Source organism: Rattus rattus, chromosome 17 (genome assembly GCF_011064425.1).
Source record: "Rattus rattus isolate New Zealand chromosome 17, Rrattus_CSIRO_v1, whole genome shotgun sequence".
In the NCBI taxonomy this organism is placed as follows: domain Eukaryota; kingdom Metazoa; phylum Chordata; class Mammalia; order Rodentia; family Muridae; genus Rattus; species Rattus rattus.
The window spans coordinates 14,449,307-14,476,532 of NC_046170.1; the positions used below are offsets into that span (position 1 = coordinate 14,449,307).

At 40.8% G+C, this 27,226-nt stretch overlaps 2 protein-coding genes and 1 pseudogene across 2 annotated transcripts in view; 1 reads left to right on the forward strand and 2 right to left on the reverse strand.

Annotated features, from left to right (window-relative positions):
* Positions 1 to 726: 726 nt before the first annotated feature.
* Orc6 (origin recognition complex subunit 6) lies at positions 727 to 8,735 on the reverse strand. The gene is made up of 7 exons (XM_032887348.1): positions 8,280 to 8,735; positions 7,226 to 7,355; positions 5,941 to 6,104; positions 5,480 to 5,569; positions 3,642 to 3,754; positions 2,510 to 2,611; positions 727 to 1,229 (listed from the first exon to the last, which is right to left on the reverse strand). The coding sequence occupies exons 1-7, from the start codon at positions 8,342 to 8,344 to the stop codon at positions 1,105 to 1,107; spliced, it is 789 nt and encodes a 262-aa protein (XP_032743239.1). The 5' UTR covers positions 8,345 to 8,735; the 3' UTR covers positions 727 to 1,104.
* The window catches only part of Vps35 (VPS35 retromer complex component), a 34,700-nt gene continuing 16,208 nt past the window's right edge, over positions 8,735 to 27,226 (forward strand). The window contains exons 1-8 of the mRNA XM_032887347.1: positions 8,735 to 8,818; positions 13,290 to 13,388; positions 17,621 to 17,717; positions 19,855 to 19,978; positions 21,149 to 21,331; positions 23,319 to 23,532; positions 25,632 to 25,715; positions 26,323 to 26,432. Of these exons, the coding sequence (XP_032743238.1) occupies positions 8,816 to 8,818; positions 13,290 to 13,388; positions 17,621 to 17,717; positions 19,855 to 19,978; positions 21,149 to 21,331; positions 23,319 to 23,532; positions 25,632 to 25,715; positions 26,323 to 26,432 (914 nt within the window). The 5' untranslated portion in view covers positions 8,735 to 8,815. The remainder of the gene's footprint in view (positions 8,819 to 13,289; positions 13,389 to 17,620; positions 17,718 to 19,854; positions 19,979 to 21,148; positions 21,332 to 23,318; positions 23,533 to 25,631; positions 25,716 to 26,322; positions 26,433 to 27,226) is intronic.
* LOC116886797 lies at positions 22,939 to 23,036 on the reverse strand (annotated as a pseudogene).

Below are 27,226 nucleotides of genomic sequence, written 5' to 3' on the forward strand. Positions count from 1 at the left end.
TATGTGCTAGTGTGTAATTCATTATGCCAGGTCTCCATCTTTATTATTTCTTCACATATTGTACTACAGTGCTTTGATGCATGGGTCTGATGCTCCTCCCAGCTATTCTAGGCAGCAGTGAGACAGGTTTTTTGTTTTGGGTTTTATGTATTCCACTCATTATGTAGGTAAGGATGGGTCTGGACTTCTGATTCTTCTGCCTTCTCTTCCTTGGTGCTGGGATAACAGGGATGAACTATGCCTGGTTTTATGGAGTGATGGTAACCCAAACCCAGGGCTTCACGTTTGACAGTTACCCTAGCATCAGAGCCACATGTACAGCTTTCAATTCCCACCTTCTAGATGGAGCAAACAGAGGTTAATTTTATGTGTTCAAGTGGCAATAGACTGGGTCTTAAACACAGGAAGTCTGACTGAATCTGTGTTCTAGGTAGTAGGGTTCAGAGCACAGGAACATGGACTTTCTTGAGTAGATACAGATTTTGGCCTAATTAAGATTACTCAAAGCTGACAATCGCTACTCAAATGCATATAGAAATAACATTTATTGGGCTTGAGAGCTGTTTGGTGGTTAAGAGCACTGGCCGCTCTTCTAGAGGACTAAGTCCCAGGATTCATATGGCAGCAACTCTAGGCTCAGGGATCTGGCATCCTCTTCCGGTTTCCACTGCACCAGACATACATGTGGGACACAAACATCATGCAGGCAAAATACTCATACACATTAAAAAAAGTCTTTAAAAATAAATATTTATTAACTTAGGGTATATAACATTGATTTAGTGAAATAAAATTTAAAAAAACCCACAAAAACAAAAAAATGTGTCTGAGATGCCTTTCAGCTTGAAATCTGCATTCTCGGTTTAGTCAGGAAACTTCCTTAAACTTAACACACTGAAGCAAAATGGTCCCGATTTCACCTCATAGAAGAGGACAGATCTGAGTCCACAGAGGCAATATGGTTGATCCAATGTCCATGTGAGGTGCCCAGTGCTAACATCCTCGATATGGAGATACTCCTTAGCACACCTGGTGTACAAGCCTAGAGAAGTCTCCACAGCCTTCACCTCCCAGAGAGGCGCACAGGCCTGCAGGAAATGGAAATCACTCCGCTGCGGCTGTTTGAGCTTTGGCAGCATTTTCCAAAATCTTCCTTTTCCATTCCTCATAATCCTGTGTCAGACCTGCGTCTTTCGGCAGTTTATCTGAGGTTTCTATTACTTCTATGTCTGTGAGAGAAAGTTAGCAAGTGTAATCAAACTCAAGTTTATACATGGCATAAAAGTAAAAACTGGAAAGTATTTACCTCAGTTAAGGTAGGAGAGTAAGACCCTAGAGTAGTGCAGCAGCTCCCACTTTTCTCTCCTATACTCTAATCATGCTAAGACATCAAACAAGCTGGTACATCAAGTAACCCCATCCCAACCTTATGATGTAGGTGCTAACATTAGTCACATTTACAGATTAGGAAATGAAGCTTGGAGAAATTATGTCACCTTTCAAATGCACACAGCCAGTAGGGAGTGTTAAACAAATGGCTTTTAGTATCAGATTACCTTTGTAGCTAGAGTTCCTATATAAGTAACTAGAACCTAATTTGGAAATATATTTTAAGAGAGAGAAAAAAAAAAAGCAGGCAATTACCAAAGCTACTTTGCTGGGTGTCCAAACAGGGACATCACAGTAGACGTCCTTAAATAAAGTGAATGAGTAGTCTGACTCCATGGTATTTTCTATATTCTTTTAGGTTCAGTCTATTAGGACTCACTGTTTAACCACTGGGTGGAGTTCTCTGAACCAATTTTGGGTTCGAAGCTATCAAACTTATAAGCCAGTCTCTGCTTGAATTGTTTTTTTGCCTAAAGATTTTAACACTGGCAAAGCAGAATATGAACCCAGGCAGTTTAGCTGCCAACACTCGCACTTTGTTTATTTTAAAACAAGTTCTCATTGTATGGCTCTGACTGGTTTAGAACTTGCTTTGTAGACCAGGCTTGCCTGGAACTCAGAGATCCGCCTGGCTCTGCCTCTGAGTGCTGGGATTAAAGATATGTCATGCTGTACCAGACATATTTTTTATTTTTTTTATTTTTATTTTTTTTACCAGACATATTTTTAAAAGTTAGGAATATTTTTATTCTTTGGCCACTTCAGATATGCTTTTACTTACTGTTACTTCTTTTACTCGTTGTTTAAAAGGCTGTTTTGTTGTTGTGAGAGGGTATCAATGTGTAGCCCATGCTGGCCTGGAATTCACTATATAGATCAAGCTGGCCTTCAATTTACAGCAATCCTCTCCTCTTGCGTCTTATCTTCTAAGCACTTAGGAGTAATTACAGGTGTGTAAATCAAGCCTGGCTTGAAAAATAGGTCTCACCAAGTAATTAGTGGTCAGACTTTTCTCTAGTGCTGGCTCTTGTCATGTAAACTGTTGTGACTGTCACAGGACTGCTCAGTACATAAATCATCCTGCACCAATTTCTGCATCAAGACAGCTAGTGTGCCCTACCTTTTGCTGGTTGTTCAAGCCCTGACTTCTTTTTCTTCAGTGCTGGACTAAACGCTGGCTTCTTTTTCTTCAGTGCTGGACTAGCTAAATCTGCAGAGTCTCCTTTTAGAAAAAGAAAAGGTGGTCTCAAGGTTAATTTTTCTATTCATTTTATATTTGGTCATCCAAGTCCTCAGCTGGATGACAGAGGGGCAAAAAGATATGAAGGAAAGGCACACAGTCTTGCTCCTCTCATTCTGGCTGCTTCTTCTGTTAGACATAAGAATCAATTCCATCCTAGCTTATGTACACAGATCCTGGCATGTAACACTGGAGCTGCTTTCTTTCTTTGGAGATAGGGTTTCACTGTAGCCCTGCATGACCCGGGACTCACTCTGTAGACCAGGTTGGCCTTGAACACAGAGATCTGTTTGCCTCTGCCTCTCAAGTGCTGGGATAGCAGGCGTGCACCATCCTACCTGGCTGAGACTGATGTGTCCTAAGGAATCTATTTTCTCAGCACAGATTTGTAGGATCATATTTTTACTGACATTCTTTTCCCCCCTCCCACCTTTTTTTTGGAGCTGGGGACCGAACCCAGGGCCTTGTGCTTGCTAGGCAAGCGCTCTACCACTGAGCTAAATCCCCAACCAGGATCATATTCTTTAAAGGTACTGTACTGGCTGGTTTTATGTGTCAATTTGACACAAGCTGGAGTTATCATAGAGAAAGGAGCCTCCCTTGAGGAAATGCCTCCATGAGACCCAGCTGTGAGGCATTTTCTCAATTAGTGATCAAGGATAGGAGGACCCATTGTGGGTGGTGCCATCCCTGGGTCCTATAAGAGAGCAAGCTGAGCAAGCCAGGGGAAGCAGGCCAATAAGTAACATCCCTCCATGGCCTCTGCATCAGCTCCTGCTTCCTGACCTGCTTGAGTTCCAGTCCTGACTTCCTTTGGTGATGAACAGCAAGGGGGAAGTGTAAGCTGAATAAACCCTTTCCTCCCCAACTTGCTTCTTGGTCATGATGTTTGTGCAGGGATAGAAACTCTGACTAAGACAGGTACTAAACCAATTTATTCCCGGAACAGACATGTCAATTATCTCACTAAAATATTCCATAAAATCAGCATTTTCAACCACAGAATACTCACTGTTAATTTGCTGTCCAATCTTTTCTAGCTGTGTACACAGTCGATCAAATATTGTTTTTTTCACACCGGATGTAGTTATCATTTTGGTTTTATCCACCTTTATCTTTAGAATTCTAAAAAACAATTTCATAAATTTGCTTTTTTCTAACATCACCAGCTTTCTGGGCAAGTAAAAAAGGTTACAAACCTCTTACCCTTTGCCCACGCTTTACTAAAATTCTCCAGCTGTCTGGATTTTCTTTTATTTTAAATGTCACTAGCCAAAAGCGTGCAAAGTTGCTCTCTTAAGTGCCTTAGTTTCTTATTAAACTGAGAACTAAAATGCATCTGTTCAGCAGTAAATGGGGCAAATAAAGACATCTGTTAAAGAGCTTCGTGTCTCTCAGATGCTACCTATCTGCAGAATGGACTCTATCTTTAAGTGTCCACCTCACTTTGGATGTTTCTATTTACACACGAGTGTCATATCTCTTTGCCCCACTCCTAAAGCTCAAATCCTACTCATATTTCTCAGCAAGCAATTCAAAAACAAAACAAAATAACTGGGGCTGGAGAGATGGCTCAGTGGTTAAGAACTTTTGCCCGTCTTTAAAGGGCCTGAGTTCAATTCCAACTCCCATACAGTAGCTCACAACTACTTGTAACTCCAGTTCTAGGAGAGCCAATGCCCTCTTTTTGCCTCCACAGGCACCACACCATGTTTGTGTGCGTGCACAAACAGGACAATCAACCATTTCATGTTCAGTTTAATACAGTTCCAAAGTGAAGTAATTTGACTATTTTCAGTTTCTTCTGTAACATCAATGACATCCCTTCTTTGTACACCCACACACTCTTGCTGAATAAAAAGAATATTATCTGTGAATGACAATCACTCCTAGGTACGTGGCTGAAAGTGCCAAATACAGCAAAATTAGTGACTCAGAAGGGAGAAATATATTCTTTAACAGACTACAGAATCTTTCTTTTTTTAAATTGTTTTAATTATATAAGTACACTGTAGCTGTCTTCAGACACACCAGAAGAGGGCATTGGATCTCATTACAGATGATTGTGGGCCACCATGTGGTTGCTGGGATTTGAACTCAGGACCTCTGGAAGAGCAGTCGGTGCTCTTAACCACTGAGCCATTTCTCCAGCCCCATAATTTTTCTGGAAAGTTTTCTTGAAAAGTAAAATAATATAACTTCAAAGATATAAAAAGTTAGTACTTAACAGAATAATTCAGTATGTATACTAATAACTAAGTATTTTGATGATTTAAATGCAAGAATTTATTTTAGAAAAGTTTCATACTAAAATGAACAATTGTAGGCAGTACTTTTTAAACAATATCCCTGGAAAATCAAACATGCTCACTGTCCTGACAGATTTACAACACACGCTTCCTGAAAGTAGGGCCTGAAATGGCCTTGCTCACAAACATGGTTGCCACGTGGCAAGTAGACGTTTGGAACACTAGTTCTAGGTCGGTGGCTACATCATCAGCCAACTCGAGATTCTCATCACCAGGCCACGAGCCACAGTGCGAAGTGTGCTGAGCTGAAGAAAATGACACGATAAGGGTTCTTTGGGGGTGAAAGGCTCACATATTGGCAACATTTCCCAATAGTAAAAAACGGTTAACCTAACTGGGTGTTGAGTCACACGCATTTGAAACGTCAGCATTTGGGAGTCTGAAGCAGAGGGTCACCATGAGCTTGAAGCTGCTTATGATACACAGTGACTTCCAGGCCAGCATGGATGACACAGGGAAATTCTCTCAGACAGACAGACAGACAGACAGACAGACACACACACACACCCCCCACAATAAAACACTGCCCAGGAACTCTTACTTGCACGCTGAGAGTAGAGCTGCCGTGGTGAAAAGTGGCCTGGACAAGTCAAGATCTGCTCGCTGTGCTTCCGGAAGACTAGACTCATAGCTAGGAGACAGCAATGTTTGTGAAATCAATTGTCGGCAAAATACTTTAAAGAGACTGAAAATGCAATAAAATAATTGAGAAAAGGAAACAAAACTTGGCCTCCAACTTGAGTTGTACTGACCTGTCGTTAGTGTTTGTTTGTTGGCTGTGCTACTGACTTTTTTCTAGTCTTTATTAGGAGCTGGAGAGATGGTTTACTGGTTAAGAGCACTTGTTGCCCTTTCAGAGCACCTGGGCTCAGTTCCCAGCTCCAGTCCACAGGACCTGATGCCCTCTACTGACCTGAGAGCGCCAGGCACGCATGGGGTGCACATACAAACATGCAGACAGACACTTGTACACACAGGTAAATGTTATAGGATTACACACACCTTTGCAGTATCCCCGCAGCCAAGTTCACGGCTTCTGTACAGCTGAACTGCACAGCCAGGTCTCTTATTCCAATATTTGAGTTTAACCCCAGCAAACACTCAAAAGATTTAAGACAGCTCTGATACATCTTCTTGTTCAAACCAGAGAGCTTAATTAAATACGCCTTTGAAAGGAAAAACACACACATTTTAACTTCAATATTATTATTCTTAAATATTTATTAAGTGGTATATTATGTTTTTGGTTTTGAGCCTAGCCTTTAATGGCTGAGCCACCTCTCCAGTCTGTGGTATTAATTACAGGCTAATTTTATTCAATCCAAAACTTATCAATCACTTTAAGCAGGCATTTCAAAGAATTCATATTATAAAAGGGTACAATCATGCATGCTTACAAATAATTTAAAAAGGATTAAACAGTAAATTTTCTGGGAAAATTAAGAGAAGTATTGGGTGTAGGGTGAGGAAGATGTATATCTGGGAAGAAAGGGGAGAAGAGCAGGATAACCCACCATTGTAGGGAACCAAGTCTATTAGGACAAAAATGAACTCGGCAGCAGGCCATTCCAGGGTGGAAAAGTGTTGCATGCACAGAACTACAACTCACTGAGTATCATAGCTTGAGGCCAGGGGAAAAGAGACTGAAGACAGCAACAGAGAAGTTAACAGAGCTTTAATGAATAAATACATCCATTATGACACAAGTACTGTGTGTGTGTATCTATTACATAAAGAAGATAGATATCTTCTTTAGTCAGAATAATAATCCAATAAAAGACATTCTTTATCCTTATTTGATGGATGAAGAAACTGGCAGCTCATGGATCTTATAATACTGATATTTGGTTTCAACATGTGACTCTTCCTGACTCACACTAGGGATTTTGACAAGAACCTGGTCCAACTGTGAGAGTTAATCTCAACTGTCAAGTTGAAAAGATTTAGAATCACTTGGAAAAAGAGCCTCTGGGCATGCCGAAGGGAGGTGGAAGACCTCTGAAGGTGGCATAATCTCCTTCAGTGGGATCCTGCATATACAAAAACAAGACTCATCGATTTCTGCTTCCTGACTGTAGATGCCATGTAGATTCTTCAAGTTGCTTTGATCTCTGTGTCAGGATAAGATTGAACTTGATTAAAAACCATCTCCGATGAACTGTATTTACCAGGGCAATTTATCCGAGCGCCATGAAAGAAACAGAGCCACCACTAAAAAGATTAGAACGAAACAGAGAAGCTTCAGGGTCACATCAGATCACTCAAGTGTCCTACGAAGCCAACTTACTCTATCCAAGGGGCACTTCCTACAGGACGCTGCAAGGTCCAGGCATATGACAGCATTGCTGGTTTCTGAGGTGTGTGCAGACAGACCGACACACTTCACTTTAGATAGCCGCAGGTACTCCTCTGCTTTCCTGGTTAGAAAGGCAGCATGTCACTAAAACTGTTCCAGAACCTTGCCAGCACTCAGGCAAAGAACTGAATTCTGCATGGTGGACTTGTACTCCACCTCACTACTGTGCAAGTTCATTTGGGGGCTAGAATGCACATCCTTTGGAGAGGGGGAAGTTCTTTACATAGAACCAAAATGACTCCAAGTCATTAGCTGTGTCCAAGTGCTTAAACAAAAAATGCATTCAAGTCTCCCCATACAACCCCTTTCCTTCTAACATTACTTCAACAAGTATAGAGTTGGAGCAGGCAGATTAGAGTAAATCAAATTCTCTTTCTCTTTCTTCACTGGTTGGCTCTCAGTTATGGTGGCTTGTGAAAACAATTCTGGGTCCTATCCCGTTTCTGGTCAGTAGACTTGGGAATAGGCCTATAAACTTTTTACACACTTGCCTACTGTAGCTTTACTTCCTAAGACAGATCCTACAACGATCCTCCCAATCTAAGGGCCTTGGAAAATTGAAGCTATTTGGGCCACTCTTGCCATATTTTCTAGTGCGTGGCACTATCTAATAAATCAGCTCCAAAGCCAGTGGTTCCTTTCTTGAATTCTTACGCCCGGTTCATCACTCCAGCTCTTCACGCTGTACCATACTCTATCTTCCTTTTGCCATTTACAGTGATTTCCACAGGGTCTGCCTTGCATGCCTGGCTCGTCCGTGTAAACAGGATACCGAGCCTGAGGGAATGACAGGAGATCCTCTCCGACTTTTCCGACCGCAGTGCTTCCCACAGAGCTAGAGGGCTCCAAGGACGATCACCTTCTACAAGCTAACCACCCAGACCAGTGTGCGATCCTCCCTCATCGCCAGTGCTCTCCGGCGCTGCCTTGGGAGGACTCAGGGCCACAGTCAGGGCCGTTTCCCTACATGCGCGGCCACACTCACCTCAGTACACTCGGCTCCTCGAGGCCGAGGCGCCGGGCGAGGTGCCTTACAAGATCCGACTCCATTGCTGGACGAAATGCGCGCCGAAAGAAATGCGCGCGCAGACTGTCAGAGGGATAAGACCCACCCCCGGCGCGTCCAGATTGGTTGCGACAAGAAGTTGAGACCGTCCCACAAACCAATCCTGGTCTTTCTTCTACGCATGTGTACACGATGATGCGCTGGCCCAGACATAGTGGACGCTCATAGGGTTCTATCGCTGCTCTTCCTCTGCTGCGGAACCCCTTAACTAGGGCTTCCCTTCCGGCTGTCCATAGCTCGCTGCTACGCTGTACTACCCTCGTCCCGCCCCGTCCACTGCACACCGCCGTCTGCCCTTTCTCCCCAAACCACGCGAGACTTTATGTGGGCCAATCGAAAAGCCTCTACCGGCCGGGGGCGGGGCTAGAGAGGGCGGGGCTCGGAAGGCTCTGTCACCTGACGGCGGGCGGCTCCGGCGGAGTAGGCGCTGCTGCTTGTGGGTCCCCGGAGTCGCCATGGTGAGTGAGGGGAAGCGGTGGGCCTGGGTTGCCCAGGTCGCAGCCCACGCTTTCCTCCAGCGGACGGGAGCCTTGCGGGCAGAGTAGGAACCCTAGGTTTCGATCGAGACCCGTCTTGTCGGGGCTGGGCCTGCGGGATAGGGCACGGGCTGGGGAAGGCCGCTTTAGGCTGCGGTGGGTTGCGGTGGGCGGTGGCGCTGGATTCCGTCGTTGCCCCGATCCTAAGCAGCCTCCCTTAGGTGTGTCTGGGGCTGCAGGTTCTGGGTGTTGGTGGAGGCCTGCATCGTCCTCTTGTGTGGAAAGGGCATCTTCCTTCCCTCTTGAGAGTCAGAGTCCCGAGTCTGTGCCGAGTTGGGACAGTGAGGAGCGCCCGTGCTGTAGCTGAGTGAGGGCTGGCGCTGTAGCTGGGTCGCGCCCAGATGGTGCATTTCCACCTTTGTGCTCAGCTGCACTCGGGGGTCCCACGCCTTTTCTCGGTTGGAAATGTCTTTCAGTGGGGCCGCAGTGGTTCCCCGGCCTTCTGTGGTCTTGCAGCGTCTGTCAGCGAATTCTAGGGACCTGCTCACGTGAGTTTCCCGAAGGACTCATGCTTTCTTTCATGGAAGCCAACCATCAGATAGGAGACAGGTCTTCCTTTGGCATTCGTTCTCTGAGGATTCTAGCTCACTTGCTGGAAGCAGTCATTCAAAGGTTTCTCTGCGATGATAGCACGTCGCGGCGCTTTGTGGCACTAGCCTTATAAACCGGAACTTCCTCAAAATTCGAATCCTGTCTATTTTCCACAGGGCAAGTTGTCACTTGCATCATAGTAGCATTTGCTGTGATATGCGTAGAACAGGTAGTGCTTTTGGATGTTGGTATGCTTATGTCCGTTTTCATGATTTCAGTATTCATTCTTTGTATTCATAATTCTCCGTGCTGTGTACATACTTCACTTTAAGTGTGTCAGTAGGAAAAACCAGCATTAAATCTTTTTGCTACTGATTTTATTGGAGTGGAGGTTTGAGATGCTCTTGCTAGACTCCGATCAGCTTGGTATTTATGGTCATCTTTGTTTTGGTTCCAGCTTTCTGAGTTCTAAGCTTTTGTTCCCATAATTTGATAAATCTCTGATGTATACAACTTTAATATATATATATATATATTTATTGCCTTGCAAGATGGTGTTTTTACCCCCTCAGAACTTTGTACAGTCGAGATTTGGCACATGACTGGTGTGAAGTTTAACTTGTTTTTCAACACTTACTGGTTGACATAGTGTTTTATAATACAAAGCATTTGAGGCTACACTATAAACTCCATTTATGTGCAGAGCGAACCAGATTGGAGCACAGTTTTCCCTGTAAATTTTATTGGAAAATGGAACCTAAGGTATCGGTTCTGTCATAGGCAGTTTTTATGATTTGAGTAGGTAGCCAGCCTTTAAGTCTCACTTTTACATCTGGAAGCAAGTGTTGATCTCATTGGTACTGTACTCCTAAAAATCCAGAGTCCAGTTCAACTAACCACACATCTGCTGTACTTTACATTTTATAGAATGTGGTAGACACTGGATAGAAATAAATGGCGGAGATGTGCTTTTGAAACATACAGTTCTTTGGGTTCATGGTGGGAAAGAGTTGTGTTAGGAGCTTAGAAAAGACTTTGGAGGTAATGCAAACAGATTCTCAGGAGAATGGGCAGAAATTCTCCACAAAGAGAAGAAAGAATTTTGCCATTTAATGTTCATGGTATACTCTATTATGGGATTTCTGGGGCATTGCTGAGTTAGTGTGTGCATGGGGTTCAAACTGTAGATAGAGTTCTTTGTTTACTTTTTCTTTTTGTAGTCCTGGGGATTGAACCCCTAGACACAAACTCCCCAACCCAAATTATTTTAAAGTTTCTGTTCTTTTGTTATCCTCAGCTCTCCTTGAAGTATTAATTTGTGCTTCCAGGTTTAAATAACATTCATCAACATGATGATTCTGTAACTTTATTTTACAATTTATGTTATATTGTCATATCACATATGCAGCTTATAAGTGGGAAAATTAACCAACAAGCAGGTTCCTACAACTGGTAGAGGTAAATGCTCTCAAACTGGATATGGTAATAACTAACATTTATGGAGTGTTCATTACTAAGTGCTGTGCACATTCAGGACTTTGTGTGCTATTTTATTTTTCTAGTCTATACCAAAAATTTGTGACTGCTTATAGCCCATTTTATAGGTTATTTGCACACAGTAGCCAGAGCTGGAAACAATCCATAAGTTTATATTGAGTGAATCAATAAATGTATACACACACACACACATATATATACATGCATATATGCATATGCATATACAAACACATATGCTGGAATATTACACAGTCTTTAAAGAAGAGAAATTCTGATAAACACTTTCATACAGATGAACCTTGGACATAACCCTAAATAAGCCAGACACAAAAGGAAAAATGCTGTGTAATTCTGTCTATATAAGATACTTACAGTAATAAAACTTACTATAAAATAAAGTAGAATTGCTTAGCCGACGGACATTGGGGGGGGTGTATGCTAATATTTCTGTATAAATTAACATTCCTTTAAAGATACTTGTTTTCTTTTAAGTTCAATTGTAATTAAAATAAGCATTTTAATTAAAAAAATTTAATTATGTGTATGTGTTCATTTGTATGCACATGTGTATTGTTGCACATGTGAGTGCAGATGTCTGAGGAGGCCAGTGGCATTGGATTCCCTGTTGCTGAAGTTACGGTTGGCTTTGAGCCACCCAGGGGGTGGGTGCTAAGAATTGAACTCAGGTCTTCTGTAGGAGCTCTGGGCACTCGTAACCACTGTGCTATCCTTTCAGTCCTTTATGATTTTTGAAAAGAAATAGTTGTGGGAAAACTCATTCACTAGTTTATTACGAAAGAGCACAGGGAAGGCGTTGCTCATTACTCAGGTTTTTTTCTTTATCTAAAGTGAAGCCAAGGCAAAGCCTTTAATTTTTGTAAACCATCATTTTTCAGAAGTGGATTTTTCTTGCTGTTTAATTGGAATACATATTTTAATTGTCTTAGATATGAAACATGAAATCTTTTTTCATGTTTATGTGTAAATCCTTTTACTTTTTCTAACATTATGTAGAGAGGTACTTTTCCTCTAATTAGTCTTAAAACTTTTTTATTGAAATTTACGTAAAATGACCAGGTGAGTGGGTTTTGACAAATTACCTTTTGTTCGAAAATATTTCCACTACCTAAAAAGAAAATTTTGTAGTCATTCATCAGTGGCTTGCCTGCCATTTCTTCTAAATTAGTAAATCTGTGGATGATTTATCTATTTAAGATATTTCATATAAATGGAGTCTTTCAGCATGCGTTTTTGTCAGACTTTTTTCATTTTGTGTAATTTTTTCTAGGTTAATTTCTATAATAGGAGTGTTTCAATATTAGAGACGTTTTTATGGCTTAACAATAGGCTGTTGTGTGTATATACTGCTTATCCACTAATTTGTTGGTTAGTTTTCTTTTTTTTTTTAATCAAACGTATGATCTGAAGGGTCTGGAGTCAGCTTATCTGTGCAGTGAACATTTACGAAGCACACATTGTGTGTCCTGGATCTCAAACACACCATTATTTATAATTACATTGTTAGGCACGCTGTGGTAGTAATGTAAACATGGTGTTACTTAACATGAAGTATGGGTTAATGCTTCTTGACAGGGAAAGTGAGTTCATTTTGTGAACAGAGTTTTGCTGATGGCATGGAAGAGTAGATTTGCTTTGTTTTTAGCTGATTATCTGTGAATTTAAAATAGTAGGTATTTGAGGAAACTATCGTTACCATTTTCTCTTTTCAGTCATTAATTAATTCTAGCTATTTCCAAGTGGTTTAGTTTTTGTTATGATGGAGGGGGCTGTGTTTTTATAAACTCATTTCTTGGTGTAAAGTAAGCTAAAATGTAGGTGAACATTTTTGAGAGGGAGAGAGAAGTTCTTAAAATTTTGAATTTATAACTACAGTTATCATAAGAAATAGATTGGTTTTATAGCTATGTTCCAGTTGGGTGTACAGCATATTAGCAGGACATAACTATAAACTACCACCACAGTTTTCTTTGATGCCAGATTTTTTTTTTTCTTTTTCTTTTCTTTTTTCAGTCATTTTTAGACAGGGTCTCACTAGGAAGTTCTTGCTGTTCTGGTACTCATTATGTAGACCAGGCTGGCCTTGAGCTCAAAGAGATGTGCCTGCTTCTGTTTTCCAGGTGCTGGGATTAAAGGCATGCTTCACCATGCTGGGCTGAGGCCAGAATTTTTGAGTCAGTCAAAAATTGACAAATTAATTTGAGATAGGAAGTTTGAATGAGCCTTATGTGAAAGTTTTGGGAATGGACTATGACTAAAACTACAGAAATAAAAAAAAAAGTTCTTTTTGACAGGAGAAAGTGCTTATGAGCCACTAATGCAAGTATTTTTAAAATCTTCATTTTAGCCTACAACACAGCAATCACCCCAGGATGAGCAAGAAAAACTCTTGGATGAAGCCATCCAGGCTGTGAAAGTTCAATCATTCCAGATGAAAAGATGCCTGGTAAGAATGGAAATGTGAAATTAAATTCCTAAGCAAGCACCCCCAGCTGTAAAATTATGTAGTACTTCTGCTTTCAGTCAGTCTAGTCACCAGCAGCAGCTGCCTCAACTTCATCTGTGTAGCACTGTAGATATTTATGGACAAAGAGCCCTGCTTCCTCCTAAGTTTGTGTCTGTCCAGTGAATGTACTCTCAGGAGGAGAGATGCTGACTTTCAGTTACACATTGGCACATTAGCAGCTAAGTATCTGAGCCTGTTTGGTTTACACCTTAGACCTGAGGAGAACTCAGCATAGAGGGGGTGTTCACTAAATACTTAATGAATGAATGGATTTGAATTATTAAGCTATGCTTATTTCACCTGAGTATCGTTGAGAACTTTTGAATATGTACTTTTATTGTAGGAACTAGCTTAAAAATTATGCTTAAAGATACATGTAGTCACTACTTCTGGAGGCAAAAGTAAGAGAACCATGAACTTGAAGCCAGTTCTAGTTTACGTGGTGAGACCCTTAAAACACAAAAACAAAAGTTACACAGATACTTGTTTATATGTTTTTATAGTCTAAGTAGGAATAATCTGCACAGGTACTTTATATTCTGTGTGTCAACACTTAGAGTTGAACCACGTAGGCAGAAACTTGAAGCTATAAGTTGCTGGAGTAATGATGATACTTTGTAAAGTGCCTTACATTTTCCATGCATGTATGTGGCATATGTGTGTATTTGTGCATGTGTATGGAGTCCAGAGATTGATGTCAGATGTTTTCTGTCAGTTGCTCTTGATCTCATTGACAATTTCAGTTTCATATATCTATGAAACACACGCACAGACACACACGCACAGACACACACGCACAGAACTTAAATTTGGTTATTTTTGTGCTCTATTAACTTCTTTCCTGCTAAAATTCTTCTTTCCCTCTTAAGTTATATCTTTTCGTTTTGACCCACCAAGTTTAATTATGTAGGGTTGCATGAGTATGAGGGAGGGGTTATATCCAGAAGATGAACAACTTATGACAGGCTCTCGCCCAGCACCCATTAAAAGCCTATGGTCCCCCAGCGAGCATCGGAACCTTATGAGCTCTTCCTCCGTACAGGGTGAGACAGTGGCTGACCCCATATGGTACAGCTGCCCATGGCTGCAGTGAGTGCAGTGGCCATGTCCGGTTCAGACCCTGTTTCACAGCGCTCCTCCCCAACTTCTGGCTCCTACATTCTTTTCACCCTCTTCTGAGATGGTCTGTGAGCCTTGGGGACAGGGTGGAGCACTCTGCAATCACTTTGGCCAGTTATGAGTCTCTGTATTAGCTTCCCCTACCTTTAAAAGGTGTTTCAGTGATGAAGGTAGAGAGCTGTGCTAATCTGTGTTGTAATTATAAACATGCAGAAGGCAGTGTGTTACTATTTAGCAAAACAGTAGTAGGTAGTAGGTTCCCCCCACGAGTCTTTGCCCTTTCACCTGGGTTATTTATTTTTTTAGACTTATTTAATGTGTATGATTGTTAACTGCCTGTGTGTATATGTACCTATGTATAGATGTATACATAGGTGCTGGTGGGCATGATGCCCTGGAACTAGAGTTAATGGATGATTGTGAGCTACCATGTAGGTGCTGGGAGTTGAGCCCAGGTCCTGTACAAGAGCAACAAGTGCTCTTACAGCTCCAGTCCTGACTTGTTGAGGTTTATATTCCTGTGGTGAGGACCTTAAATCAAATTAAGAAGTGGTTGGTTACTTTTATATCATTCATGACTACTATTGTACCAGTGGGCACATCTTGCCAGGCTGCTCATATTGTATCATCAGTGGTTCCCATCTGGATAAGACTCTTGGTGACTTTCTTTCCCTATGTCATACCTTCTGGTACTATGAAAAGTAGCCAGTTGAGAGGAAGCTTTTTGATCAGTTAATAGTTTGATTTTTTTCCAAGTACTGCAACTGGAGTATGTGCTCTTTTTAGCAATAGGGTCTTATCAAGTTCTGGTGGGAAAAACAGGAGCAGTACCAATAGCCTATATTGTTTGGGGGTGCTTTTGGGGCCTTGCTGACCAACACTCACAGAGAGATATCCTGTACCTGGCTTAGGACTTTTTGTTTAGTAACGTATGGCTTCTGAGAGGACCATTATCTCCCTGTGTAGGGTACCCCAGTTAAACTGTTTATAAGAATTACATATTCTTTTGTTTGTAAAGAATTATTTATTTTATGTACATGAGCACACTGTTAGCTGTCTTCAGACACACCAGAAGAGGGCATCAGATCCTATTACAGATGGTTGTGAGCCACCATGGGTTGCTGGGAATTGAACTCAGGGCCTGTGGAAGAGCAGCCAGTGCTCTTAACCTCAGCCATTTCTCCAGCCCCCAGAATTACGCACTCTTTTATAAGTTTTAAATAATGAGTTACCGTATAGCTTCTTCATACATCCTTAGTGTTAGCTCTCCTGCTGCTGCTGCTGCTGCTTCCTCCACCCTTCCCTCCTGTTCCACCCCTTTCCTTATGTCAATCTTTCCTATCCTCTCACTCCTTTCCCACTTCCATGCCACTTTGTTCTACTGCACCCTTTCCTTAAGGCCTTTCTGCTTTCCACCCCCTCACTCCCCCTTTACTACCTCAAGCCCCTTCCTAGTTTTTAGTGTCTACAGGCATTCCTCGTTAACGACTCTGAAGATTGAAAGCAAAGATGCACACACGGGAAAGATCATGCAGTGTTTCTCTTTGGGTGTTTACTCACGTGGTTTATCCTCCCAGTCCATCTGCTTACTATAAACTTCATCTTTCCTGAAGCTGAGTAAGCCTCAGTTGTGCGTATGCGCCATCTTTCCTTTGTGCACTCATCGGAAGGAAACAGAAGTAGGTGTAGCTTAGCTCTGAAAGGCAGGAGTCTCAGCAGGCCCCCTGACCTGACCTGGTGTGTGGCTGAAGTCCTAGGGCCTGTCCGTGTCTTATTATATTTTGCGTGTGTATGTATTTTTCCTGCATGTGTGTCTTTGAGCTGCATGTGTACCTGGAGCCCTCAGAGGCCAGAGAGGTGGTCAGATCACCTAGGACTGCAGTTACAGACATCTGTGAACTGCCATGTGGGTACTGGTAATTGAACCTGGGTCCCTGGAGGAGCAGTGAATGCTTTTAACTTCTGAGCCATCTCTTTAGCCCCTTTGTTCCCTTCTTGACCTCAGAGTGCCACTGGCAGTGGCTCCCAAGCCTCCATACATTTTCTGATCACAGAATGCAACCAGTAATGGGAGACTATGTCCTGGTACCTTCTGTGACCGTAGATCATGACTGGTGGGGAGTTCCTAAACCTTTGCCCACTACCTGGCTTCAGATGGTGACTGTTGGGGGCTGACTTTCCTCCCTAATCTCTGAGTGTGAGTGACAACATCAGGGTTCTAAGTACCAGTGGCCCTTTCTTGCCTCTCTTCCCATCTTAGGTCTTGAGACGGCATCTCTAATCTGGAGTCCACCGAGTAGACCAGACTCCCTGTGTGCCCCAGGGATCTGCTGTGCCTTCCTCCTTAGTGTGTGGATGGCAGATGTGTGCTGCCTCGGGCAGGCGGGGATTCAAATTCAGAGCTTGCACAGGCGGCACTTACCCATGAGCTGTCTTCTCAGCCCCAGGTCTACCTTTTCTAAAGCTTAAAACTCTCTTATGTCTTACTGTTTTGATTTTCTTAGCAATAGATTTGGAAAGAAAAGTAAATATTTTAGAATAGAAAATGGGTTTTCTCTTGTTTCTTTTTCTTTCTGAGCATGAATAATGTTTCTTACTGTGTCTCAAAAATTGTCTGGTGGTTGAAAAACACAAGGAAAGGCTTACATGTTTAATCACTGCCCAAGCTGCAAAGAGCCTGAAGTTCTGGGACAGAGCCATTGTTAGGATAGATATCTTGCTGAAGAAGCTTAGCATGCCTTCTTTGACTGCAAGTCAAATATGGCTTATTGGAACTAATTCCCTACTTCGTAGAGTTTGAATTCAAAAGTTTGGAGTTGCTCTATGAAACATACTGTCTTAGTTATGGAAGCCTTGAAAGCTTTATAACCCTGGTGAGTTAGATTTTTTTTTTAATTTAAATTTTTAATAAAGGGAAACTTGTGAAGTTGATTTTTATGTGACTAAAATAAGTGCTGTAGACTCTTAAAACTGTGTAACAGTTTTGCCTAAATAGAACCAAGATAAACGTTTAGTTAAGTAAGTACTCTCATCGGTTATTGGTGTTTCTGTAGGACAAAAACAAGCTGATGGACGCTCTGAAACATGCCTCGAATATGCTTGGAGAACTCCGGACTTCTATGTTATCACCAAAGAGTTACTATGAACTTTGTATCCTTTGACTGTTGACGGATTAACATTTGAGCCATACTTATTTCTTATTTGGTTTTGTTTTTTGTTTTTTGTTTTTGTTTTTGTTTCCCTCTATGTAGCCTGGCTGAGTTCCTGGCTTCCCTGGAACTCATGCTGCAGACCAGGCTGATCCACCTGCCTCTGCCTCTCTCTGCCTCTCTCTGCCTCTCTGCCTCTCTGCCTCTCTGCCTCTCTGCCTCTCTGCCTCTCTGCCTCTCTGCCTCTCTGCCTCTCTGCCCCTCTCTCTGCCTCTCTGCCTCTCTCCCTCTCTGCCTCTCTGCCTCTCTCTCTGCCTCTCTCTCTCTCTGCCTCTCTCTCTGCCTCTCTCTCTGCCTCTCTCTGCCTCTCTCTGCCTCTCTCTCTGCCTCTCTCTGCCTCTCTGCCTCTCTGCCTCTGCCTATTGAGTGCTAGGAGCAAAGGTGTGTGCCACCTCATCTGGCTTATAGTTACTTCTTGATAAGGCCAATTGTTTTTGTTGTTGTTGTTGGATTTGTATTTAAAGCAGAACCAATACAGATTTATTAAGAAGAAGCGAGGAAAGAACTCTTAAGAGTGGGAGGGCCTTTAAGGCCTTTATTTATACTCTTTGTTTTTAGATTTATGTGTGTGTGCTTTATCTGCATATGTGTATATCTGGACCACACTCATGACTAGTGCCTGCAGAGGCTGGAAGTCATCAGATTCCCCGGAACTATAGTCACAGATGGTTGGAAACCACTATGCTGGAACTTGAACCCAGGTCCTTTGGAAAAGCAGCTAGTGCTCCCCTCCATCACCCCCCTCCCCATTAAATGGATGCTTATTTTTTAGCCCAACCTAACCTCAAACTCACAGCAGTTCTCCTGCCTCAACTTCCTGAATGGTAAGGTTATAGGGATGAACCATCATGCCTGGCTTTTGTTCTTTGTTAAAAATATGTGGAGTCAGTAGTTCTATTAGTTTTTAGACAAAATAGTCCTTCTCCAAGCAGATATTCTAAATGAGAAAAGTGTCCCTTTTTTTCCAAGAATAAATCTCCTCTCTCCCCCTTTCCTTTTCACAGTGTTGGCTGTTGACCTTAATTTTAGACAGACGATTTGCCAATTGAACTAAATCCATACCCATATGTCTAAGTTTCTCAAAATAAATTGCTCTTAATTTTTGAAAAAATTGAAGCCATTGAGTAGCATCTGTTTTCTGTTTTTTTTTTTTTTTTTGTTGTTGTTGTTGTTGTTGTTGTTTTAGAGGTAAGATCTTGTTGTGTGGCCTTCCCCCGGCTTGTTAACTGTCAGAGATCCTCTTGCATCTGCCTCTTGTGTGCTGGCATTACAGGTGCATGCCACCATGCCTGGCATTCCCTTCAGTCCCCCTTATAAGACGCTGAGGCCAGGATTGAACTCTTGCGTTCAGCTGATCCCCATCTTCAGCCTCCCAGGTAGCTGGGAGTCTTTCTTTCTTTTTGAGACAATGTACTGTGGTGTAGCTCAGGCTGGCTTTGAACTTACTGTTCTTCTGCCTGAGGGCTGACTTCAGACATGTGCTATTATACTAGCATGGAAAAAATTTTAAGTTTAATTTACTTTTATATATATGGCTGTTTGCATTGCATATATGCATGTAGCTGGTGCCCATGGTAGTCAAGAGAGTATCAGATCCCCTGAAACTGGAGCTAGGAATGGTTCTGAATGGTTCTGGTGCAAGAGCAGCAGGCGTTCTTACTGCTAACCCATCTCTGCTCCAGTGATCTCTACTGTAAAGCAATGAAAGCCAGCTGAAATTCTCTCTTCCCTTTAAACATTAATCTCAATGTAAAGCATCTCAGCCGTGGCCTTTCCTTTGAACTCTGGCCCTCTCTCTGTAGCCTCATGAGCAGCTGGTATTACAGCCATGGACCTCTATGCCAGGCAGTCTAAAAGTGTGTGCGGTTTTGTTTTGTTTTGTCAGTGGTGGAAATAAAATACAAGACTTTTTTCTGTGACAGGTAAATGCTTACACTAATGAACTATATCACTGGCCCTGCCTAACAGTTGTAATTATCCCAACAGTAGTTGTGAAATATATATATACATATATATATATATATATATATATTTTTAATTAATTTACCTTTGTTCTTAATCCTTAACCATAATTAAAGATATGGCTATTTCTGATGAGCTGCACTACTTGGAGGTCTATTTGACTGATGAATTTGCTAAAGGAAGAAAGGTGGCAGATCTCTATGAACTTGTACAGTATGCTGGAAACATTATTCCAAGGCTGTAAGTAATTAACGTCGTTTATAGCCACACTTTCTAGGCTTTGTGTAGAGGTGAAGTCTCATCCAACAAAAGTTAATGCTAGTTTAAAACTCCTCTTTCTTTGCATTTCTTGACTTAGATACTTTTTCTTTTTTGAAATTATCCCTCTCTTTTTTTTGACAGCATCTCATTGCTTTGAATTCACGAAACCTCCTGGCTCAGTCTCCCAAATGCTGAGAATGTAGACATGACACTCCATGACTAGCTGACATTGGCTTTATTTAAGGGGCAGGCATGGTGTCATATACCTGTAATCCCAGCTCTTTGCCGCAGAGACATTGCTGCAAGTTGAAGGGTAGCCTGGTTTACATAGCAACTAAGTATCTAAGTCAGCTGGGCCTACACTAGTAAGAAAGAGCAGGTGTGTGTATGAGAAAATCAAAAAGAAAAAAAATCAGTAGTAATTTCCACAAGCAACCATGGTCATCATAGTCTAAGAATATTGAAAGGAAAATGATAGAAGTAATTTAAGTTTAAACTTTTGTACATTTTAAGTAGCCTGATAAAACTTTTTATTGTTCCACTGGGGGTGTGAATCATTGTTTTATTGATCGCACTGTATATGTTATCTACCCTTTAGTCTCTTAGTAGCCATCTTGCTTGTTGGAATAGCTGTGCTGCTGAGATAGCCTAATGCTACCTCATCTTCTCTCACCTACTTTATTCTCATTGGGTAGTTACTGTATCGTCTCACATTCAAGGATGGTGAATACGGCATAGTAAGATAGAGGAGAGAGATCATTCACTCATGTTATCTTTTGTTACAATACTGTTACAGTTATGTTAGTTACTGTGGTTAATCACTTGACTGATTAGTAAATGTGTGTGTGTGTGTGTGTGTGTGTGAATAGCCGTACATACCAGCTGCAGTATCAGTTAGCAGATGGCTGTCTTGGGTCGTATTCTTCATGAGTCAGAGGGACTGACTGACCACTGGGATCAGTCAGTGATTTTTTTTCAAATATTTTTGTAGTTATATTTAAAGTTAGGTGGTTTTTCTCACCATAAAGAATACTGTTTAAGATGATATAGTTTCTGTCTTATTTATTTAATATGTGTGTGGTGTGTTTGAATACAATCAAGTTTTCACATATTCTGTCTCTAATCAAATGGATTCTTTGCTTCTCCTAGTTATCTCTTGATCACAGTTGGAGTTGTGTATGTCAAGTCATTTCCTCAGTCCAGGAAAGATATTTTGAAAGATTTGGTAGAAATGTGCCGTGGCGTGCAGCATCCACTAAGGGGTTTGTTTCTTCGAAATTATCTTCTTCAGTGTACTAGGAACATTTTACCTGATGAAGGAGAGCCAACAGAGTAAGTAATCTTGGTGTCGTTGTAGTGTTCCCACCAACTCTGTAGTGAAATGTCTTAAAATTGTAGAAAAGTATACAGAAATAAGAACACGGTGTCAGTAGTTTTACCACTCAAATTCATGTAGTATTTTGTGTCTAGACTTTCACTGAGGTATATAATTCAGTCTGTGTGGTATGAGACAAAATGTACTCATATTCAGTTATATATTTAGAAAGATTCTTTAGAATCTGCTTTTTAAAATTTATTTATTTATTTATTTTTGTTTTGTTTTGTTTAGGGTTTGCTGTGTGGCCTTGAGTGACTGGTATTCACTGTAGCCTAGCCTGGTCTTGATTTTTCAGTAGCTCTCCTGTATGCACACTCTCAAGTGATGGATTATAGGCATCTAATATAGTTTAGAACATCTTCCCATTACATTAGATAATCTTTGTGACTGTAACCTTTAAAGGTGTTGACTTGGGAAAAAAAACTAAAGATAGTTTATAGAGACCTCTGTTTCTTTTGCAGCCTCCATTCTAGCATTAAAATCCATGACACCTTTTTCCCCCAGCAATGGTGGATTGCTGCTAGGTGTGGTAAACTTTTTATGTGATGGGTCCCTAGATTGAAGAACTAATAATTTCCTTTTATTCAAAGTTTACCTGTTTTTTAAATTTCTAAGACTAGTAAATCAATAGTTTATCTGCATCAATCCCTTTAAAAATACATTATTATGTGTATATTTGTGTGTAATGATGTGTGTGTGTTCACGTGTGTGAATGTGTGCCATGGTGTGTGTGTGATGGTCAGAGAATAACTGTGGAGTTGATTCTTTGCTTTTACCTTTACATGGGCTCTGGGAATCAAATTCCGACCACCAGGAGTACATGGCCAGTGCCTCTACCCTCTGAACCACTGCACTAGCCATCTCCCTTCGTTCTCATTTTGAAAAACATTCTCACCGTATAACTCATGCTTCCCTTGAGCATGCAATCCTCCTCCTTTTGCCTCTCAAATGTCCACATTACAGGTTTGTGTCACTATGCCAAGAAGTGTTTACTGCTGCTGCTGCTGCTACTTCTTCTTCTTCTCCTCCTTTTCCTCTTCCTCCTCCTCCTTCTTCCTCTTCCTTCTTCTTCGTATTAAGTTAAACCATACATAAAAGATTTAATAGTATACAAAGAGGATGATGTTATTTTTATTATTATAATTTGACTGAATTTTAAACATTTAGACAATCAGTAAAATATTGGAAAAACTAAGTTACCTGTCTTAGAAGATATAGAAAAATAAGGTCTTTCTTCATAAAGCTCATACTTCATTTGAAGCCAAAATATAACAGTAAAGCAGTAGTTATTGGTCTACCCTAAATGTCAAGTTTTGGGGTCTTTTAAAAATTTTTTAATTTTTGTTTTTTAATCAGGATATGTAAGGATTCGGCTGTAGTTGGATTCCTTATGGTGGGAGCTGGGACGCCATCATGCTTCCAAGTGCAGCGCCTTCCATACTAACCCCTCTTTAGTAGTACCGTGTCACCATACATGTCTGAGTTCTCTGTAAGAAGTGTAGTTGTTGAAGAGAGTAACGTAAGCTGCCAGTACCATGTGAAGACCTGTCATGCCCCCCCTTAAAAATATGGGTGCTTCACAGATTGCTTGTTACTGTAGGGGCCATGCTAGTCTCTGTACTGTTTCAATTTTAGTTCGTGTGCTGCTAAATTGAGCACAACTTTTTATATTCTAGTGAGTTGCGGTAAGGGCAAAGTCCAGTGAGCTCAGAATAAGGAGTCATGGAAAGCGATTTGCCCCGTAAATGTATTGTGTTTTTCCCCTAGTTTTTTTCATGCTACAGTCTGTTCTTGAAATTTAATTAGCATTAGGCCAAATGAAATGAAGTTGAAAATGGCTTTTGAAGCATGAGTATTTGTAGAAGTAAGAAGAAATGAATGGACAAGTAGTAAGTTGATCCTGTCATGTTCATAAAGATTTTTCTAACTTTTTCTTGGCAGTGAAGAAACAACTGGTGATATCAGTGATTCCATGGATTTTGTACTACTCAACTTTGCAGAAATGAATAAGCTCTGGGTGCGGATGCAGCATCAAGGACATAGTCGAGATAGAGAAAAAAGAGAACGGGAGAGACAAGAACTGAGAATTTTAGTGGGAACTAATTTGGTGCGCCTTAGTCAGTTGGAAGGTGTAAATGTGGAACGTTACAAACAGGTTCTTATCTTTTTTGTTGTCATTTTTTTCTTACATTGTGAGATCTAAACTGAAAATTTTATTTTAAATATATTTTTGTTAAATTTAAAAATATTTTAACTTTTTTACTAAAAATGATCTAGTTAAAAGCACTATCATGTTTATGGGTTGGGGATTTCTGTACTGTCAAGGTAGCAGTTTTACTTAAATCTAACTATCGATTCAGTGTGGTCTCAGTCTGCTTTATAAAGTCAATAAACTGATTCTAAAGTATATGAGAAAGAGAAGAGAACCTATAATACAGCTGTTTTAAAAGACTAGGACAAAAGGACCTAAGTTTACTTTCACTGAAGTGAAGATAGTTTGTGGTATTGATATATACCAGTTGTGCTGACTGTTTTTGTGTCAACTTGACACAAGCTAGTCATTGCAGAGAAAGGAGCCTCAGTTGAGGATATGCCTCTATGAGATCCAGCGTATGGCATTTTCTCAATTAGTGATCAATAGGGGGTGGGGGTGTGGGTGTGCAGCCCATTGTGGGTGGTACCATCCCTGTGCTGGTGGGCTTGGGTTCTGTAAGAAGGCAGCTTGAGCAAGCTATGGGGAGCGAGCCAGTAAGCTGCACCCCTCCATGCCTCTGTATCAGCTCCTGCCTCCAGGTTCCTGCCCTGTTTGAGTTCTGTCCTGACTTCCTCCAGTGATAAACTATGATGTGGAAGTGTAAGCCAAATAAACCCTTTCCTCTTCAGCTTGCTTTTTGGTCATGGTATTTCGTGGTGGCAATAGAAACCAGTGGAGAGAAGCATAAGGGGGAAGTGACGAAAGGGACAGACACATGAGACAGTGAAGGGGAATAAAGTAAGGATCTGCACACTTGTCTAAAGACTTTAAAAGAAAAAAAAGTGTGTGAGGTTTTTTGCCAGCATGTATGTTTATGTACCACGTGTGTGTCTGTGCCCAGAGGCCAAAAAAGGGTGTCAAATCCCCTGGAATTGGAGTTACAGATGATTGTGAGCCACCATGTGGGTGCTGGGAATCAAACCCAGGTTCTCTAGAAGAGCAGCCAGTGGTTTTGATCAACTCCCAGCAAAAATTTCTCTGTAAAAGGCTAGCTAGATGGTAAGTATTTGAATTTTGTAAGTTATTAGTTAAAAGTAGTAAATTAGATGGGTATGGGGCACAGGCAGGAAAAACATTAAGAAAATGATCAGGGCAGGGCTTGGTCCCTTGACATTTTAGAGTACAGCTCAGTTTGGCTACTATTTAATAGACTTCAGGTTCTGGATTTGGATCCATAGCAACAAAAATATGAAACAAACCCCCCAAAATTCAGCCAGTGAATTAGATTTGTTAATCCTTGGATTAGATAGTCCATTATTAGACTCACATATCGGCCCCTTCTTTTTCCTCTCCCTTGATCATCTCAGGTAGTTCAGGCTGGCCTCCAACTCACTTGTAGCCAAGGATGGCCTTTAAGTTCTGATCCTCCTGAGTGAGTCCTAGAGATTCCCTCTGCCAGCTGAGCCACATCTTCAGCCCTGCCGTTCATTTTCATGAAGGTGCAAAGGCAGACTTACTGTTTGTCTTTTGAAACAGGGCCAGTCTTTAGTCCTTGGCTGTCCTGAAAATTAGGTCATCCTATGTAGGTTAGGATGACCTTGAACTCACAGAGATCTGCTTGCTGAGCAAAGAGGATTAAAGAGGTGCACTACTATACCTGCCCAGGGTAACCTTAATAAATTACTCTGGAACAATTGAATATCCACTTTATGGGTAAACAAAGACACTTTTAAGTCTTAACCATTTCCCACATAGTGTAGAAACTACAGAAAAGGGATCAGAGACTTATTTATATGTAATCTAAAAGTTCTAGAAAAAAACATAATCTTCATATCTTGGATTAGTTGAAGTCTTATTAGGATAGACAAAAAAACACAAAGTTAAAACCTTTATGTGATGAAGTTTTTATATTTAATAATAAGTTATTTTAAAAGTGAACATTGAAGTGTGGGTGGAAGCAATGTAAAATGATGTTCATGTTCAGTGTATTGCTAGGGGATCCTTTGGGATTTTCAAAATCATTTCCAGCTCACCTTTGTTCTTTTCCTTGCTGTGTTTAGATTGTTTTAACAGGCATTTTGGAGCAAGTTGTGAATTGTAGAGATGCTTTGGCTCAAGAGTATCTCATGGAGTGCATCATTCAGGTAAGTAGGAGAACAGTAATTCTTTTTTTTTTTGATTCTTTTTTTCGGAGCTGGGGACCGAACCCAGGGCCTTGCGCTTCCTAGGCAAGCGCTCTACCACTGAGCTAAATCCCCAACCCCGAGAACAGTAATTCTTAAAAGGAGTTTTCATTCTTGTTTGGGGAAAAAGAAGTCCTGAGCCCAGTGTGGAGGTACATGGCTTGTAGTTCCAGCCCCGTTATGAGGATGAAGCCCTGAGTTTAAGGCCAACCCAGCCATTGTGCCTAAACTATGTCTCAGAAATAGAAAAAACAAAAAACAAAAAACTTAGGGAAAGAAAAGTTTTTCTTGAATAGGAAACGTCCTTCAAAAATTTCCATTTTCAAGCTTGGTCTTTGTACTAATTACTGGTTTTGTTTTGACTCAAAAATATAGGAAAATAATCTTGAGTTTTCTAGGTCTTATTAGACTTACTTGTATGCTAGAAATGGAATATTTCTGGTTTTGATTTTAATTATCCAAGGTTAAATTATTTTTTCAATAAGTAATGATTTTGTATACCAGTCATAAGATCTGGATATTTTGTGAATTTCTTTCTCTTTATTGATTAATCATATCTGACTTTTAGGTTTTTCCTGATGAGTTCCATCTCCAGACTTTGAATCCTTTTCTTAGAGCTTGTGCTGAGTTACACCAAAATGTAAATGTGAAAAACATAATCATTGCTTTAATTGACAGGTAAGACTGTTCAGCACTGGAAGGGAAATGCATGCTCTGAAATGGAAATAAGCGACTTAACAACATTCATAAGTCCTTTGTTTCTGTTATTACTTATAAGTACCGATTTTAGTGTAATTTTGCTATAGATAATATAGCATTCAATATTTAGTTAGTGATTGCCTGACTTAAGTGTGAAGGTTTACCTTTTCCTTCGAAGGTTTAAGGAGCTTAATGTGTTTTTTTTTTTTAATGTAGCCCAGGCTGCCTGTACATGAGGATGACCTTGAATTTCTGATTCTCTTGACTTAATTCAGGTGCTGGCATTAGACTATACCTGGTTTACAATGAGTTCTTTAATCTGTTGAACTGATATGTGTAGACATTATTGTGCAAAGCTTTCCTTGTCCAAAGTTCATTGAAGAACAGAATTTCTCAGAATTATGTAAATTATCTTTCAGTGGTAACTTACTTGATTTAGTTTTTTTTTTAAGTAGCAACAACATAAGAATGATTAAGAATGCTTAAGCATTCATTCTGCTGTCACATTTTCATAAAGAAGAGTTTTTAAGAACCGCATTTTTAGTTATCTCCTTTAAGTATAGTTTTTTAGCCATTGGTTTTAATTGATAAAACATATAAAAATTAGGATTAGCTCAACAGTTAAGAGCACATACTACTCTTGAAGATGACCTGAGTTCAGTTCCCGGCACTGATACTGATGGCTCGCAGTTGCCTGAGACTCCAGTTTTAGGGCACCTGACATTCCTTCTGGATTCCATAGATACTTGTATTTACACTCAAGATTTAAAAGT